The sequence below is a fragment of the Corvus hawaiiensis genome, chromosome 17, assembly GCF_020740725.1.
Source record: "Corvus hawaiiensis isolate bCorHaw1 chromosome 17, bCorHaw1.pri.cur, whole genome shotgun sequence".
Lineage (NCBI taxonomy): Eukaryota > Metazoa > Chordata > Aves > Passeriformes > Corvidae > Corvus > Corvus hawaiiensis.
Window position 1 is genome coordinate 8,706,625 of NC_063229.1, and position 13,489 is coordinate 8,720,113.

A 13,489-nucleotide genomic window follows, 5' to 3' on the forward strand; every position below is an offset into this window, starting at 1 on the left:
CGGGGCCTGGAGGTGCAGGGCACCCCACTGATGGAGTTGCCCTGGTGCAGCTGCCCAGCCCAGGCAGGTGCTGCTTTGCCAGCCCTGCTGGGTGTGGGAGTCTCCGGGGTCTGCTCACACGAGGTGAGAAGCTGTGCCCTGCCTTCTTTAGCCATTGCTCTGCCCCAAGGCTGCTCTGGCGCCCCAAGGCTGCTCTGGTGCCTTTGGCAGGTCCGTGGTGTGACAGCAACAGCTCACAGAGTAGCCCGGAGATGCACAGGACAGGGAGAGGGATGGGGAGCAGCAGGGCTGGGACACTGCTCCAGGGCAGCCCGGGCTGTTCCCAGCTTTTGCTGGGTGCAGGCTGCAGGAATGTGGCTCTGTCAGGCTCAGCTGGCAGTGCCCAACCCAGCTCTGCTCCACTGAGCATCCACTGCTGCTGCAGGCAGGGACCGCTGGCACTGACAGAGGGCTGGAAATTGGGCTGTTGCCTCCCAGTTTCCACTGCCCCTTCCCCACCTTCAGTGAGAGGCACCAGGTGTGCCTCTGTGCTGGGCCGTGCCATGGTGCCAGCGGCACAGAGGAGCAGGGCGGTGGCCAAGCAGGAAGTCCTGGGGACGCCCCCCGTGGGTCCGCACACCACCCGCGCTTGTGGTTCCCGTTTTTGCAGGGATATAAAGGTGGTGTGGGGTGTGGGCAGGGAGAGCCCAGCGCAGCACAGCATTGCGGGAAGCCAGGATGGGAGTGCAGAGCCTGGTGGTGGCTTGTGGGGCAGTGGCCTTGTGCCTGGCACTCACCACAGCCACCAACCCCGGCTTCGTGGTGAGGATCACCCAGGCAGGCTTGGACTACGGTGGGTCCTGCTTCTGATTTCTCTCCTCACAGATGTGCTGGTGGCAGAGGTGTGGAGCCAGGTACCCTGTGAGAAGTGCAGGGTCTTGGGGCAGGATGGGGACATCCTCGGACAGAGGTGCCAAATGCACCATCGCCCAGGGCTTCCCCTGTTGCCCCTGTCTGCCCTCCACCCCACAACCTGATGGAGCCCCTGCAGAGCGGAACCAGCCCTGTGGGGTCTCAGGGAGCTGCAGGCAGGCAGTGTTGTGGGCTGGCACAGCAGGAGGGTCCTGGTCCCACAGCACGTCCAGGCAGCCAAGCTTTGAGCCCTGGAGGAGAGAGCTGCAGAAGAGAGAGGAGGAGGGGAGCTTTGGGGGGGGGCAGTGACAGAGATGGATGGGCCCCGTGCTGGTTTTATCGAAGCAGGCAGAGCCCCGGCTCCAGCAGAGCACAGTTATGGATGGAAATACACTGTGTGAGAAACAGCTCATTTACCCAGCAGCTCTGCCAGCCGTGTGAGAGAGAACGTGACTCCCCTTCCCAGATGGAGGCAGGGGTGCAGCATCCACTGATGCCGTGCTGCTCCCTGGGACATAAACTCCATCCATCTTTGCCTGCTGGCAATGGACATGGAGCAGCACAGTGCCTCTGACCTCCCACACACCTCACCTGGTTTGAAGCCTGGAGAGTGAGGACTGGGACATCTCTCTCCTTTCTGTGGCCACCACCTTCCCCTGGGGCTGCAAGCAGGGCACCAGGCAGCATTGCCTGTGTGCTCACAGGGCTCTGTGAATGGAGGTTTACTTTAAAGCCAGCCTGGGAGGTGGAAAGCAGCCAGGGCATCACCTGGATGTTTTCTTTGATTCTTCTGTTGTGTGACCGGCGTGTGCTCCAGCTCCTGCAGCAGTGATGGCAGTGATGATCTCCCTGTGTCCCTGCAGCCCATCAGCACGGAATTACGATCCTGGAGAAGGAGTTGGCCCAGCTGAAGCTGCCAGACATGTCGGGTGACTCTCGTGTTGGGCGTGTGGGGAAGGTGCGCTATGAGCTCTCCAGGTGAGCCCTGACAGTCTTTGGAGCCACCCACTGCCACCCAACCCAGGAAAGGGGCAGGTGGGCTAGGGATGGAGCCCCCAGAGCCGTGAGGACCATCTTGTCCCCTCCACAGCCCCCTGACATGTTGGCTTTGTCCTTGGTTCAGGCAGATATGTTCCCGTTTCACTCCTTGCCCAGTGGGAAAAGGGGATCTGGGGGGATGGCATTCCAGGTATGGGTGGATTTTGTACAATCAAAGCCTGGGTGGTGGAGATGGCCTTGCCTGTGGGACCAGGGCACCCATTCCCATGTGAGCAGGAGCCCAGCCTCTGTGGAAATACCAGCTCCCTGCTGCCCTGGATGCCGCTCTGCTCCTGCTGTGTGGGGTTTGGAGCTGCCGTGGGTGGCTGCAAGGGCCACGTTCACAGAGGTGCTGCTCTGCTCTGCATGTCCCTGCCAGGCACAGCTTTGCAGCAGCAGAACTACAGCTGGGGATGCTGCCGGTGCAGTGACTCCACCCCAGCCCTCCCTCCCTCCCTCTCTCTCCCTCCCTCCCTCCCTCCCTTCCTCCCCAGCCTTGTGCTTGGGAGTGAGGAACCACTATAACATGACTTTTCATTCATGTATTTTTAGACTGCGCCTTCGTGATTTCCACTTGCCGTACTCACGGATTACCCCCATCTCCAACGTGGGCCTGCAGGTCTCCATCTCCAACGCCTTTGCGGAGCTGGATGGGGACTGGCGGGTGAAGTTTCTCTTTGTGTACGTGCCCAGCTCTTCCTCTCCCTATTCAGGCACTCACTCCATGTCTCCCTCTCTGGATCTGGACAGGTTTCTTCTCCTCTCCCTCTCCCTTGTGTTTTGGGCAGCTGTCACTTTGCTCCCCCAGATGTGATACATAAAACAGGGTGGGAGGCAGGAACGAGGCACACGATGGGGGAGCTGCACAGAATCTCAGGTCTCTCTTCCACCACCTCTACTTACTCTCAGTCCCCTCTATTTAAAGGTTACCACTCCTAGTTTATGTGCCAGTGAAATTTGTTTCTCCTGAGTTTAAAAGCTTTCCCAGTCTCCTCTGGATGTATCATACAAGGGGGAGACTGATCTAGATAGATTCATCCTGAAGCAGACTTGAGGTCCCTTCACCAGGCCTTGGCATTGAGAAACATCCCTTTCTCATCCCTGCAGCCGGGACCATGGCTCATTTGACCTGAAGGTGGAAAATGTCTACATCAAAATCAGCCTGAGGCTGGGCAGCGATGCCGCTGGGAAGCCCACCGTGAGCACCTCGGAGTGCAGTGCCCGCATCTCCAAAGTCCGGGTGCTCTTTTCGGGCAGGCTGGGGTATGTAACTTCACTGGAAGGTCTGGAAACACTGTGTGTTAGCCCACCTGCCATGGGAATGTGGCCCTGCCATTGGAATGTAGCCCTGATGTGAGGGGTAAGTTGTTGGCAAATCTGAGGTTGCCTCGTCCTACATCTGGCCTGAGTTTCTCCTGCTGTGGCTGCGCATTTCAGGGGGTGGGTGTGGTTAGGGCAGACACCAGACTTCTGTGGTTTACCAGTGAGTTTGTTTGCAAATGTAAACCCTGGGGCAAAGCCAGATGCCAAATTGGTGTGGGAATGATGTTCCCAGGGTCTTGCATCTCTAGGGTCTCCCTTTCCTGGGCACACACTTCAGCAGTGTGGATCTGAGCTATTCAGGGCTTCTCTCTGTGTTTCTCTGCAGGTGGCTTTACAACCTCTTCCACAGGGCTATTGAGTCCAGGTTCCGAAAGATTTTGGAGGACAAGGTATGTGAACAATGGAGGGCAGGGCTCCAGGGTTTTCTGGTGGTCTTTAGCCCTCACTTGTAGGTGAAGTGCTGGAAGGATCAGATGTAGGGATGTAACTATAGCCACAGCACACGACTGTGTTGCCAACTCAGTAAAAACAAAAGGAATGGGCATTGCAGGCTCTATAGCATAGTGTGACTTAGGCTGAATTTGAAACCTGGACCCTTTACCAAAGCCCAGCATAACTGGTTCCTAATTAACAAAAACTTTTCTTTCCATGTGGTCAGTTAATTAGATGCTATGTCTCAGCCAAACTCACTGTAACCTGATCAGAGCTGTCCTTTAAGCAGCCATGTTCTGGAGGGCTTTGGGGAGCACTGAGGGGAAACTCTCATTCCTGGATTTCAGACATTTGGTGTTTTGTTTTACTGAGGGGGATCAGGGAGCTCTGGTACCGCTGCCTGGTACAGACACTGACATGCAGGAGACCTGCAAAAAGACATGGAAACAAGCTGTTAGCAATAATTACTACAAGGATAACTGGCATGAGTTACAGCCTCTCTGGATGTGAACCTTGCTTGGGAAGGAGGCAGCTGGAGATCAGGCAAATCCCACTCTTGCAGAAGATCCCATCCTGCCCAGGCACTGTTCCCAATTCCGTGCAACACCTTTACCAAGGCCCCTGGGGCCCATGGCAGCAGATGGTCTGGCAGCAGAGCAACACGAGGCCTCAGAGGCCTTTTCTGCTGTTTTGTCCCTTGGAAGGAGGGCACCTCTGGGACTGCAAAGGGACCCCACTGCCCTCTGTTCTTCCTCCAAGCACTGTCTGCCCCACACACGTTCCTCATTGTCTTTGTGGAGTGATGGTGTGAGGGGCAATGGGCAGGAGAGGGCGGGGGCAGGGAGTGAGCTGCACCAGGATCCCTGGGCACAGCTGGGCCACAACCCAGCCCAGCCTGTGTCTGCCTCCTGCACTCGCTGCAATGCGTGGGCAGTCCTTGTTCTCCCAGTCCCAGGACTCCATTCACAGGGAGATCCCAGTCACAGGGAAATCCAGGCAACAGGGAAATCTGGATCACGGGGAAATCCCAGTCACTGGGACCAGGGCTGCATTTGCCTGCCTGCAGCAACACCCTCACAGGCAGCGATGGGGCATTTCCAGCACAGACAAAAAAAAAAATCACTGGCCACAGGGAAGAGCTGCAACCTGCTGTCACTAAGGCCATGCCCAAGGCTCTGTCCTGTCTTTGTCCTCATCTCTGTCAGATGAGGGGGTCACTGCCCCTCCGCAGCGCTGCATCTCACCATCAGCTCTGTGGGCTGCATGCCCAGTCAGACAGATGACAGACAGATCCTGCCCGTGGCTGCTGTGACATTACAGGGAAAACACTGAAGGGAGCTTGTGCAGATTTCCTCAGCCATCTGCAGGACTGCGTCCTGCAGTAAATTTCCCAGGCTAGTGGTGAGCCTGCAAGAAAATCCCCACTAGTGCTGGGGCTTCACTAGTGGATGGCAGAGGCAGAGGGATGCACTCTTCTACCCTGGCACACAGAACTGTAGGAGTTCAGCAGAGCTCATCTTCAGTGCAGTCAGTGTTCCTGCCCCTGCAGGGTGGGTTAATCCTTTCAGTTGGTCTTCTTCGGCCAAGTCCTGGCTGCTCAGCCCGGTTCATTCCTGCATGGGCCACATGAGATTCCTTCCAAGGGCCTCCCCAGAGCTCGACTGTGCTGAGGGGAAATTGCTGCAAGCAGATGCTTGTAGGTATAAACCCTGCCCTGCTTGGTTCTTAGACACTTCATGCGCTGCCTGATGAATGGAGACAATCATCACAGTGTGTGCTCTTTTATTTAAGCAGGTTTATTCACAGAGCAGGGAGCGTGGCTGAGGCTCCGAGCGGGGGCTGTGACCTGGCTGCCCCCGCTCAGCTCTGTGGCCTTTCTGTCCCACAGATCTGTGACATTGTGGACAAGTCTGTACAAAATGAGCTCCAGACATACGTCCAGACCTTGCCAGGTACTGAGGGGCTGCATGTGGGTTTAGGAGCAGTTCTTTCCAGCTTTTCCCAGCCACGAGGACAGTGTTTTACCTTGTGTCCACTCCCCATCTGCTGGTACTCTGGCACCCAAGCTGGGAGCTGGGGAGCACCTTCTCAGCAGAGACAAATCACTGTGTGCCCTGTCTGGCTGCGGAGATCCCTCCAGGATCTGTGCCCCAGAACTGGCAGGGGCTCGGGCTGCTTTAGCTGGGGGATCCAGGCCATTCCTCAGGTCCAGGAGCTGGACAGGAGAAACAGCCAGGAGGAAAATGGGGGTTTTTTGCTTCTTGCAGAAGCAAGCACACATGCAGGTGGTACTGAGCTGATGCACCAGGAAGTCCAGGCATAGCACTGCCCAGATGCCAGCAGAGGCCATCTGCTCCCAGTTTTCCTGACCATCTCCCTCTCACTCACCTCTTCCCTCTGTTTACAGTCACAGCGAGGATAGATGCCAAGACTGGGATTGATTACTCCTTGGTGGCAGCCCCAAGAGCTACCGCCCAGTCTCTGGATGCAGGCCTGAAGGTGAGAGGCTGCCCTGGGGACACTTGATTTGGCCAATGCCATTGCCACAGGCAGGTGGGAACCAAGGCTTTGGTACCCGCTGCAAAAGCTGTTTGCCAGCCTGAGTCAGCAGGTGAAGCCCACCGCTATTTGCACCCCTTCTCCACCTCTCTCCCTCCTCCCAGGGTGAGTTCTACTCCCTGGCCCACCGCTCCACCGTCCCCTTCTCACCGCTGCCACTGGCCTTGCCCTCGGATCACGACCGCATGGTTTACTTTGGAGCCTCCAGCTACTTCTTCAACACAGCTGGCATCGCCTACCACGAGGCCGGGGCACTGGTCTTCGAAATCACGGAGGACATGGTGAGTGGCACAAGTGGGACAGGGCTGGCCCTGCGTCCCTGGAAGAGGTTCCATTTGCTGAGGAGCTCCGGGAGCAGCCAGCAGTCTTGGAGAAGCCCCAGTGAGAGAGCTGGGGGCTGTGGGATGGGGCTGGGCTGTCAGACACGGGTGTGTGTGGGGATGAGAGGGCTCACCATGGGCTCCTCTGTGCCACATTGCCCCAGTGTGACAGTCGTCTCCCTGCAGATCCCAAAGGATATTGGATTCAGCTTGGACACCTCCACCTTCTCAGCCTTCATTCCCCAGGTGAGCAGTCTGGCCCTGCCTGCCCAGAGCTCTTGCACACACAGGCTTTGCTCTGTGCCAGGTGTTCTCCCCCAGGAGCGGGGGTTTGTGCCGTTGTTCCCATCCTCTCCCTATGCCCACACAGCTGGAGGAGATGTACCCAAACATGCCAGTGAAGTTCAGGCTGTCCACTCCCACTGCTCCGTTCCTGACTATTGGACCAGGAGGAATCTCGCTCAATCCCATTGTGGAAGCCCAGGCTTATGCCATCCTTCCCAACTCCAGTCTGGCTCCACTCTTCCTCCTCAGCCTGGTGAGTTCAGGCACAGCCTGTGGCAGTGGGGCAAAGAAGGGAGTTTGAGCTGAGCCCAGTCCTGTTGCCCAGATCCTGCCAGGGGAGGTTCCGGGTGCTGTCCGGGTGCAGTGGGGGCATCAAGAGAACAATTCCAGGTTTAATGCTGGGTGCAAACACGCCCCTGGATGGGCAGTGGTCCTGCTGTGTTTCAGCTGGTCAGAGCCGTTCCCCCGGGTGTCTGGTTTGGGGTGAGGTGGGGTGAGCACTGCCAGAACTCTGTGCTCTCTCCCCAGACAGGGAACGTGTCTGCTGTCATCAACGTGAGATCCGACCGCATAGTTGGGAGCCTGGATGTGGGCAGGTACAGAGGGGAGCAGCCACTGACTGGGCAGGGGGTGGCTTCTGTTCTGGGGTTGTTTCTGTTCTGGGTGCCCAGCAACAGAGGCGGGGTGGAAAGGTCCCAGGGATGTGGGCTTGGTGTGGAGGGAATGAGCTGGGGCTGGAGGGAGAGGGATCTGCATGGCTGTTGATGGGTGGTGGGTGGAATTGTTCCCTCTGTTGGGACATCCTCCAAAGCACCGCTTCTGTCCCTGTGCAGGATCAGGCTCTCTCTGAAGGATTCTGCTGTCGGCACTTTCGAGGTAAGCTATGACCATGACCAGAGCCCCCAGCATGGAGCTGGGAGCCTTCTGGGGGATGGCTCGTTCCCCCTGCCTCCCAACACGGGACCTGAGGATGCACCCAGGACCCCACACTGACCCTGCAGCCACCTCCTGCCTCAGCCTGCAAGGCTGGGAAAGGATGCGGAGCCTGATCCCTCGCTGCTCTCACCCCAACATTTCCCACTCTGCCAGTGTGGCCAGACAAAGCTGCTGGTCTCTGGCAAAGTGTGTGCCCATCCCAGCTCCTCATCTCTTTTTCATTTCCCACTTATCCTCCAGTGCCTGCACATCTCCTGTCCCACAGACTAAAGCTTTTCCTCCCCTTCTCCCCCCTCCCCAGGTGAGAACGATGCAGTCCTTAATGAACATCTTGACTTCCAGTAGCCTGCTCCCACGTCTTAATGGTGAGAACCTGCTGGGGAGAATGGGGGTGCTGGAGCACCCTACACTCAGGTTGCTCCATCCAAGTGGTGCCAGCTCGCTAATTAAATCCTCATTGCTAAGGCTGATCTGGGGGAAAAGTGCGTGCAGGAGGCTGCAGTGAAGTGGTGGGAGCCTCTTGCTGCTCTGACAGGCTCCCAGCAGCAAATGCAATGGAAAAAATGAGCCCTGTGCATATCCTAATGCTTTCCAGACCCTCTCCCCGAATCCCTGCTTCTCCTGCCTTGCCAGCAGTTCAGACCAGAGTGGGGCTGGTGGCTGGAGGGGCCAAGGGGAGTGTCATGGCACAACAAGCAGCCCTTCTGTGGAGCAGCAGAGGAGAGAAAAGGACTGGGGGAAGGCGGTGGCCACCTTCTCTGTGTGCTCTGTGCTTCCTTGATTCCCATTCCCATCCCAATGCAGACACGTGTTGTCTTTTCCAGCCCGGTTAGATGAGGGTTTCCCTCTGCCGCTTCTGGACAGGATTCAGCTCTCCAATATCCTTGTGAGGTTCTACCAGGTGAGTGAGGGGGAGCACCTGGTCCCAGCTGGAGCCCATCCCGCTGCCCCCAAGCCCCTGCATACCAGCACAGCCTCCAAATCCAGTTCCCCCAGCTGTGCTGGGAAGTGATGGATGGGAGGGTGCTCTCAGCCGAGATCCCAATGGCCCAGCAGCAAACCAGAGCACATGTGCCAATCCATTCTACCTTCAGGGATGTGATGGGTGCTGGGCAATGCAGCTGCCAGGGCCAGTGGCAGCCCAGCGCTTTCTTTCTTTCTCGCAGAATTTCCTGCTGCTCGGAGCAGATGTTCACTTCCAGCCCCGGGGATGAAGATAAGGCAGTGAGAGCCCTCCAGCACTGCAAATGCTCCATTCACCACTTTGCCCTTCCCTGCCCCTGCCAGAGCCAAAGGGCACCGCTCCTGCCAGTGTCCCACATTGCTGCCTTGGCCCGGACCCTCCATCCTCCTTCTGGGGCCTCACCTGGTGCTACCAAGAGCTGGGGGTGCCCTGTCCTGAGCCACCCCCTCCCCTCCCTCCCTCTGAGCAGCAATAAAGGTGCTGGTGCTGGGGCCTTCGTGTCAGTGTCACTGTCTGTGCCTGGGGCTGCACTGGGCCAGGTGGGAGCTGGAGCTGGATCAGGACCACTTCATTGGGCTGTTTCCATGGCCTTGGCGAGGCACAATGGAACACCTGTGTCCCGCTGTCCCATCCTTCACTCCAGGCTTGGGGCAGAGTGGCTGGAAAGAGCACAGTGGAAAGGGCCCCGGGGGTGCTGGTGAACAGCAGCTGAACGTGAGCCCCGGGTGGCCAAGAAGGTCAAGGACATCCTGGCCTGTATCAGCCTGGTGGGGCAGCCAGGCCACGGAGGGATTGTCCCCCTGGCACCAGTGAGGCCCACACCTCAAGTCCTTTGCCAGTTCTGGCTCCCTCACTTCAAGAAGGACATGGAGGTGCTGGAGCGTGTCCAGAGATGGGCAGTGGTGCTGGGGAAGGGGCTGGAGCACCAGGCAGGGCTGAGGGAGCTGTGGGGGCTCAGCCTGGAGGAAAGGAGGCTCAGGAGGGACCTTCTCTCTCTACAGCTCCCCAGCAGGAGGGTGCAGCCAGGTGAGGGTCGGGCTCTGCTCCCAGGGAACAAGGGACAGGACAAGAGGACATGATCTGAAGCTGCACATGGAGAGTTTTAGGCTGGATATTTGGAAGAATTTCTTCACAGAAAGGGTCATTAGACCTTGGAATGAGCTGCCCAGGGAGATGGCAGAGTCACCGTCCCTGGAGGTGCTTAAGGAAAGACTGGATGTGGCGCTCAGTGCCCTGGTCTAGTTGACATGGTGCTTCTGGGTCACAAGTTGAATCGATGATCTCGGAGGTCTTTTCCAACCAAATTAATTCTGTGATTTTGGGATTGCCGCGGCGGAATTCTGGGCCTGGAACGGCGGCGGGGCGGAACGCGGCGCCGAGTGGCGGGGGCGGCGGCGGGGCCGCTGTGTCAGCGCACGGCGGGGCCGCCCCATCCCTGGCCCGCCGGTCCATCCCCCAAAGGGCCGCTGTGTGCTCTGGCCTAGGCACTTTTTCTCCCCAAGAGCTTAGCCCCTGAGGTGTTCCTGCAGTGGAGATGCTCTAAAGCAAGCAAAGTGACAGCAGATGAGATATTGAGACATAATCCCCACTCCACAAAGGGCACTTTCAGGTGCCATTCGATCCATCAGGTGGATGATTCCCTGCCTTTAGCTGAATTCTCCTCACAAAGCACTTGGGCCGCTTAAGGCTGGGGCTCTGCTCGGGTGCAGCAGGTGGAATACCCATTTTTTGTGTCTCCCAGGGACAAGGCAGGGAGAAGGCAGAGCAGGCCATCTGGAACCGTCTGCAGCACCTCAAGTCGCTGAAGGCCCGGCGGCCCCAGGCTCGTGCTCCGCTCCGCATCGGGATCCTGGGTACGGCCGTGCTGCGTCACCTGGACCCACCGGCAGCACCCGCCTTTCCCTGGGGTGAAAGCAGCTGGGAAGGGCTGCGGGGGAGTAACGGGGGGTGGGCACTGCCTCACCAGGGCCCTTCTCCTTTGTTGGCAGGATGCATGGCCGAGAGGCTTAAGGGGGAGATTCTGCAGAGGGAGAAGCTGGTCGATGTCGTGGCAGGCCCTGATGCCTACCGTGACCTTCCGCGGCTGCTGGCCGTGGCAGAGTCTGGCCAGCAAGCTGCCAACGTCCTGCTGTCCCTAGATGAGACGTATGCTGACATCCTGCCTGTCCAGACTAGTGCAGGTGGCAGGACAGCGTTTGTGTGAGTGCCTTTTCCCAGTGCTTGTTTCTGTGGCTCGGGTTTGGAAATCTGCTGTGCAGAGCAGATGTGTCAGTGAGAGCAGCTGCCCAGGAGATGCAGTGCCCTGGCTGCACTGAGTTTACAGAGTCTGTGTGTGTGTTTGCTGCTGCTTTGCTGTGTGACTGAGCCCTGGAGAGCGTGTCCTGAGCTCTGGCTGTTGTGGACTTCTCTCCCTCTCCTTTGGGAATGCTGACTCTCAGCCTGATGCTGCATTGAGTGATTTCTGTGCCACATCTCTGTAGGAGTGTCAGGGTTTGTAACTGCTTGGTGACCTGGCTCTGCAGATGCTCCAGGGTCATTGCAGGGAAGCAACTGTGTCAGCAGAGGCTGCGGGTACATTATTTGCTGATGAGGAATGTGCTGATGGAGGTGGGCTGGAGCCCAGGTATAAGGACTGTCCATCAAGTCTGGAGGGAAGTGGTGAATTTTTGAGAAAGTATTTCCATGAGAAGAGTGGGTATTTGGTTAGTGTCCATTAGAATGTTCTCCAAAGTGTATGATACTGTTGGGGAAGAGGACAGAAGGTTGGGAAACACAAGGAAGCAAAGATTCAATGGATAGATTAGAAATGGTCTATGGACAAACAGGCACAGGCATGTCCCCCACAGGAGCTGCAAAACTTTCTGTGCTGGTCCCAAGGGTCCTCTGGGATGTCACTGGGATATTGGGGTGCAGGCAGGGTGGGCGGTGAGCCCAGTATTAGTGTTGGTCTCTGGGGCTGGCTCCCAGTGGGACCCTGGTGGCTCCTGCCCACATCCCCACATCCAGGGGCCTCATGTGCTGCTGGCTCTGCCCTCTGGGGCTCTGGCTGTGTAAGCTCTGGGGTCCCCCCCGGGTGTCCCCTCTGCCTGTGTTGGATGAAGCGGTCAGGGCTGGCGTCAGCAGTGACCCCGCGCTGGCCCAGAGCCCTCCCAGCTCCTGGAACAACCAAGGCTGGGTCATGCTGAGCCTGCAGCTGGGAAAACAAACGTGGAGGAGCCCCCACATGTTCCTCAGCTGTATTTTTAGTTGCTGCTGGGGCTGAGGCTGTCAGAGATGTGCAGGTGACAGTGGACAGCGTCAGGCTGTGACACCACACGCGGTGCAGTGGGCAGGAGCCGCAGCTCCCCACACCTTGGTGACAGGGTTTCTCCGAGCTCTGGTGAAGTCCCTGTTGGTGTAGGGACAACCACAGCTGCCACAGGTCCTGACCACAGCCCAGTTCTACTGGTGACAATGAATTTGTCCTGGCTGGAAATGGGTAAGGGAGGTTTTATTTTGGGCTGACGACTTCTCTTTCCAAGTTCCCTCCAAAGCCAGCCAGGCTGCTCTCACTTTTCTTGCCGAGTCCCCGTTTTTTCCCTGGTGTTTCCCCGACCCACATACAGCTGCCAGTGGAAGGCTGATGAGCAGCAGCAGTGAAGCTTTTGGCACTGGCACAAGCTGCCCGGGGAATTCCCGAGCTGGTTATGTCACCAGGGAACACAAATGTGTCCGGATTTCCTTGCAGATGGCATATGTGCCTGGGTTGCTAACAGCACAAGGAGCAGAACTGCCCCAGCCCGGTCCCTGTAGTCCCTGGGTAACCCCAGCACGTGGCTGCAGGATATTTTGAGCCATGGCATCATGAGAGAGATGTGAAAAGAGCTGGGGCAGGATGGGGAACTGGCCACACGTGCTGAGGAGCGTGTGGGGCCAGAGGGACTCCTGACCTGGGGAGCACGGGGTGGCCTATGGACAGTGGAGAGAGGGGTCTTGACCTGCAGTCCTGGGCAAAGGACAGCAGCAGCAGCGCAGGACTCCTGCAAGTCCCTGCCCTCCTGGGCTCCTGGTTCCCATCTGAGCATTCCCATTCCTTCTCCAGCAGCCTGGGGGAACCAGCCTTTCCCCAGTGGAGCAGATCCCAGAACGGGCAGAGCAGCTCGGTGGGAGAAGCCTTTACCTGTCCAAAGGACTGGGTCAGGCAGGGCAGGATTTCATGTTCCATCCCCTCTAGCACCACTTGCAGGAAGCACTACTGGGACCGGCACATATGTTGAGCTTTAGATGTGGCTTTGGCTGTTTCTTGCCAAACACGGCAGTGTTTGGTCAGGGTTCGGCTCTTTGAAGCCTTTCTTTCAGTTCAAACTTTGCTCAAACCCAGGGGGAAGACTTCCTGGTTTTAGTTCCTCTCTGTGCTATTCCTTATCAAATTTCATTTCTCCTCATGGAAGAGTTCTGGTTCCTCAATGCTCCTCCTGAACACCTGGAATGTTGCTTTGAAGCAGCCCTTCAGTGGGATGGGCTGTCACCATGGCAGGTTTGGGAGCTCCTGCTCCAAACGGAGCCAGACCCAGATAAGAGCTGATGATGGGTGACAGGCAGGGTCACAATGCCAAAGAGGCTGTGAGTGGGGATCTGGCCTTTTGCCTTTCTCTTCTGCTCTTGGATGCTTCTTTCTGGGCAAAAGGAGCTCTGCCTGTGGGCTCCTGGCTCCCAGGGATGGATTGGGCTGGCACTGATGGAGACTCACAGCCCGTGGGTG

The 13,489-nt window shown here is 57.6% G+C and overlaps 1 protein-coding gene across 1 annotated transcript; it reads left to right on the forward strand.

Moving 5' to 3' along the window:
* The first annotated feature begins 676 nt into the window (after nucleotides 1-676).
* On the forward strand, nucleotides 677-9,240 carry LOC125334735 (bactericidal permeability-increasing protein-like). Its single transcript, XM_048321864.1, has 15 exons — nucleotides 677-832; nucleotides 1,755-1,869; nucleotides 2,482-2,610; nucleotides 3,037-3,192; nucleotides 3,578-3,641; nucleotides 5,573-5,636; nucleotides 6,092-6,183; nucleotides 6,348-6,524; nucleotides 6,750-6,809; nucleotides 6,934-7,101; nucleotides 7,377-7,444; nucleotides 7,682-7,724; nucleotides 8,086-8,149; nucleotides 8,609-8,685; nucleotides 8,951-9,240. The coding sequence occupies exons 1-15, from the start codon at nucleotides 718-720 to the stop codon at nucleotides 8,996-8,998; spliced, it is 1,440 nt and encodes a 479-aa protein (XP_048177821.1). The 5' UTR covers nucleotides 677-717; the 3' UTR covers nucleotides 8,999-9,240.
* Nucleotides 9,241-13,489: the final 4,249 nt, after the last annotated feature.

Bases quoted from the DNA above. Each gene is read 5' to 3' on its own strand.
- LOC125334735 (XM_048321864.1), top strand. From the start codon at position 718: ATGGGAGTGCAGAGCCTGGTGGTGGCTTGTGGGGCAGTGGCCTTGTGC. The intron at 3,193-3,577 runs GTATGTAACTTC...GTTTCTCTGCAG, and splicing joins CTCTTTTCGGGCAGGCTGGG to GTGGCTTTACAACCTCTTCC. The intron at 6,184-6,347 runs GTGAGAGGCTGC...CCCTCCTCCCAG, and splicing joins CTCTGGATGCAGGCCTGAAG to GGTGAGTTCTACTCCCTGGC.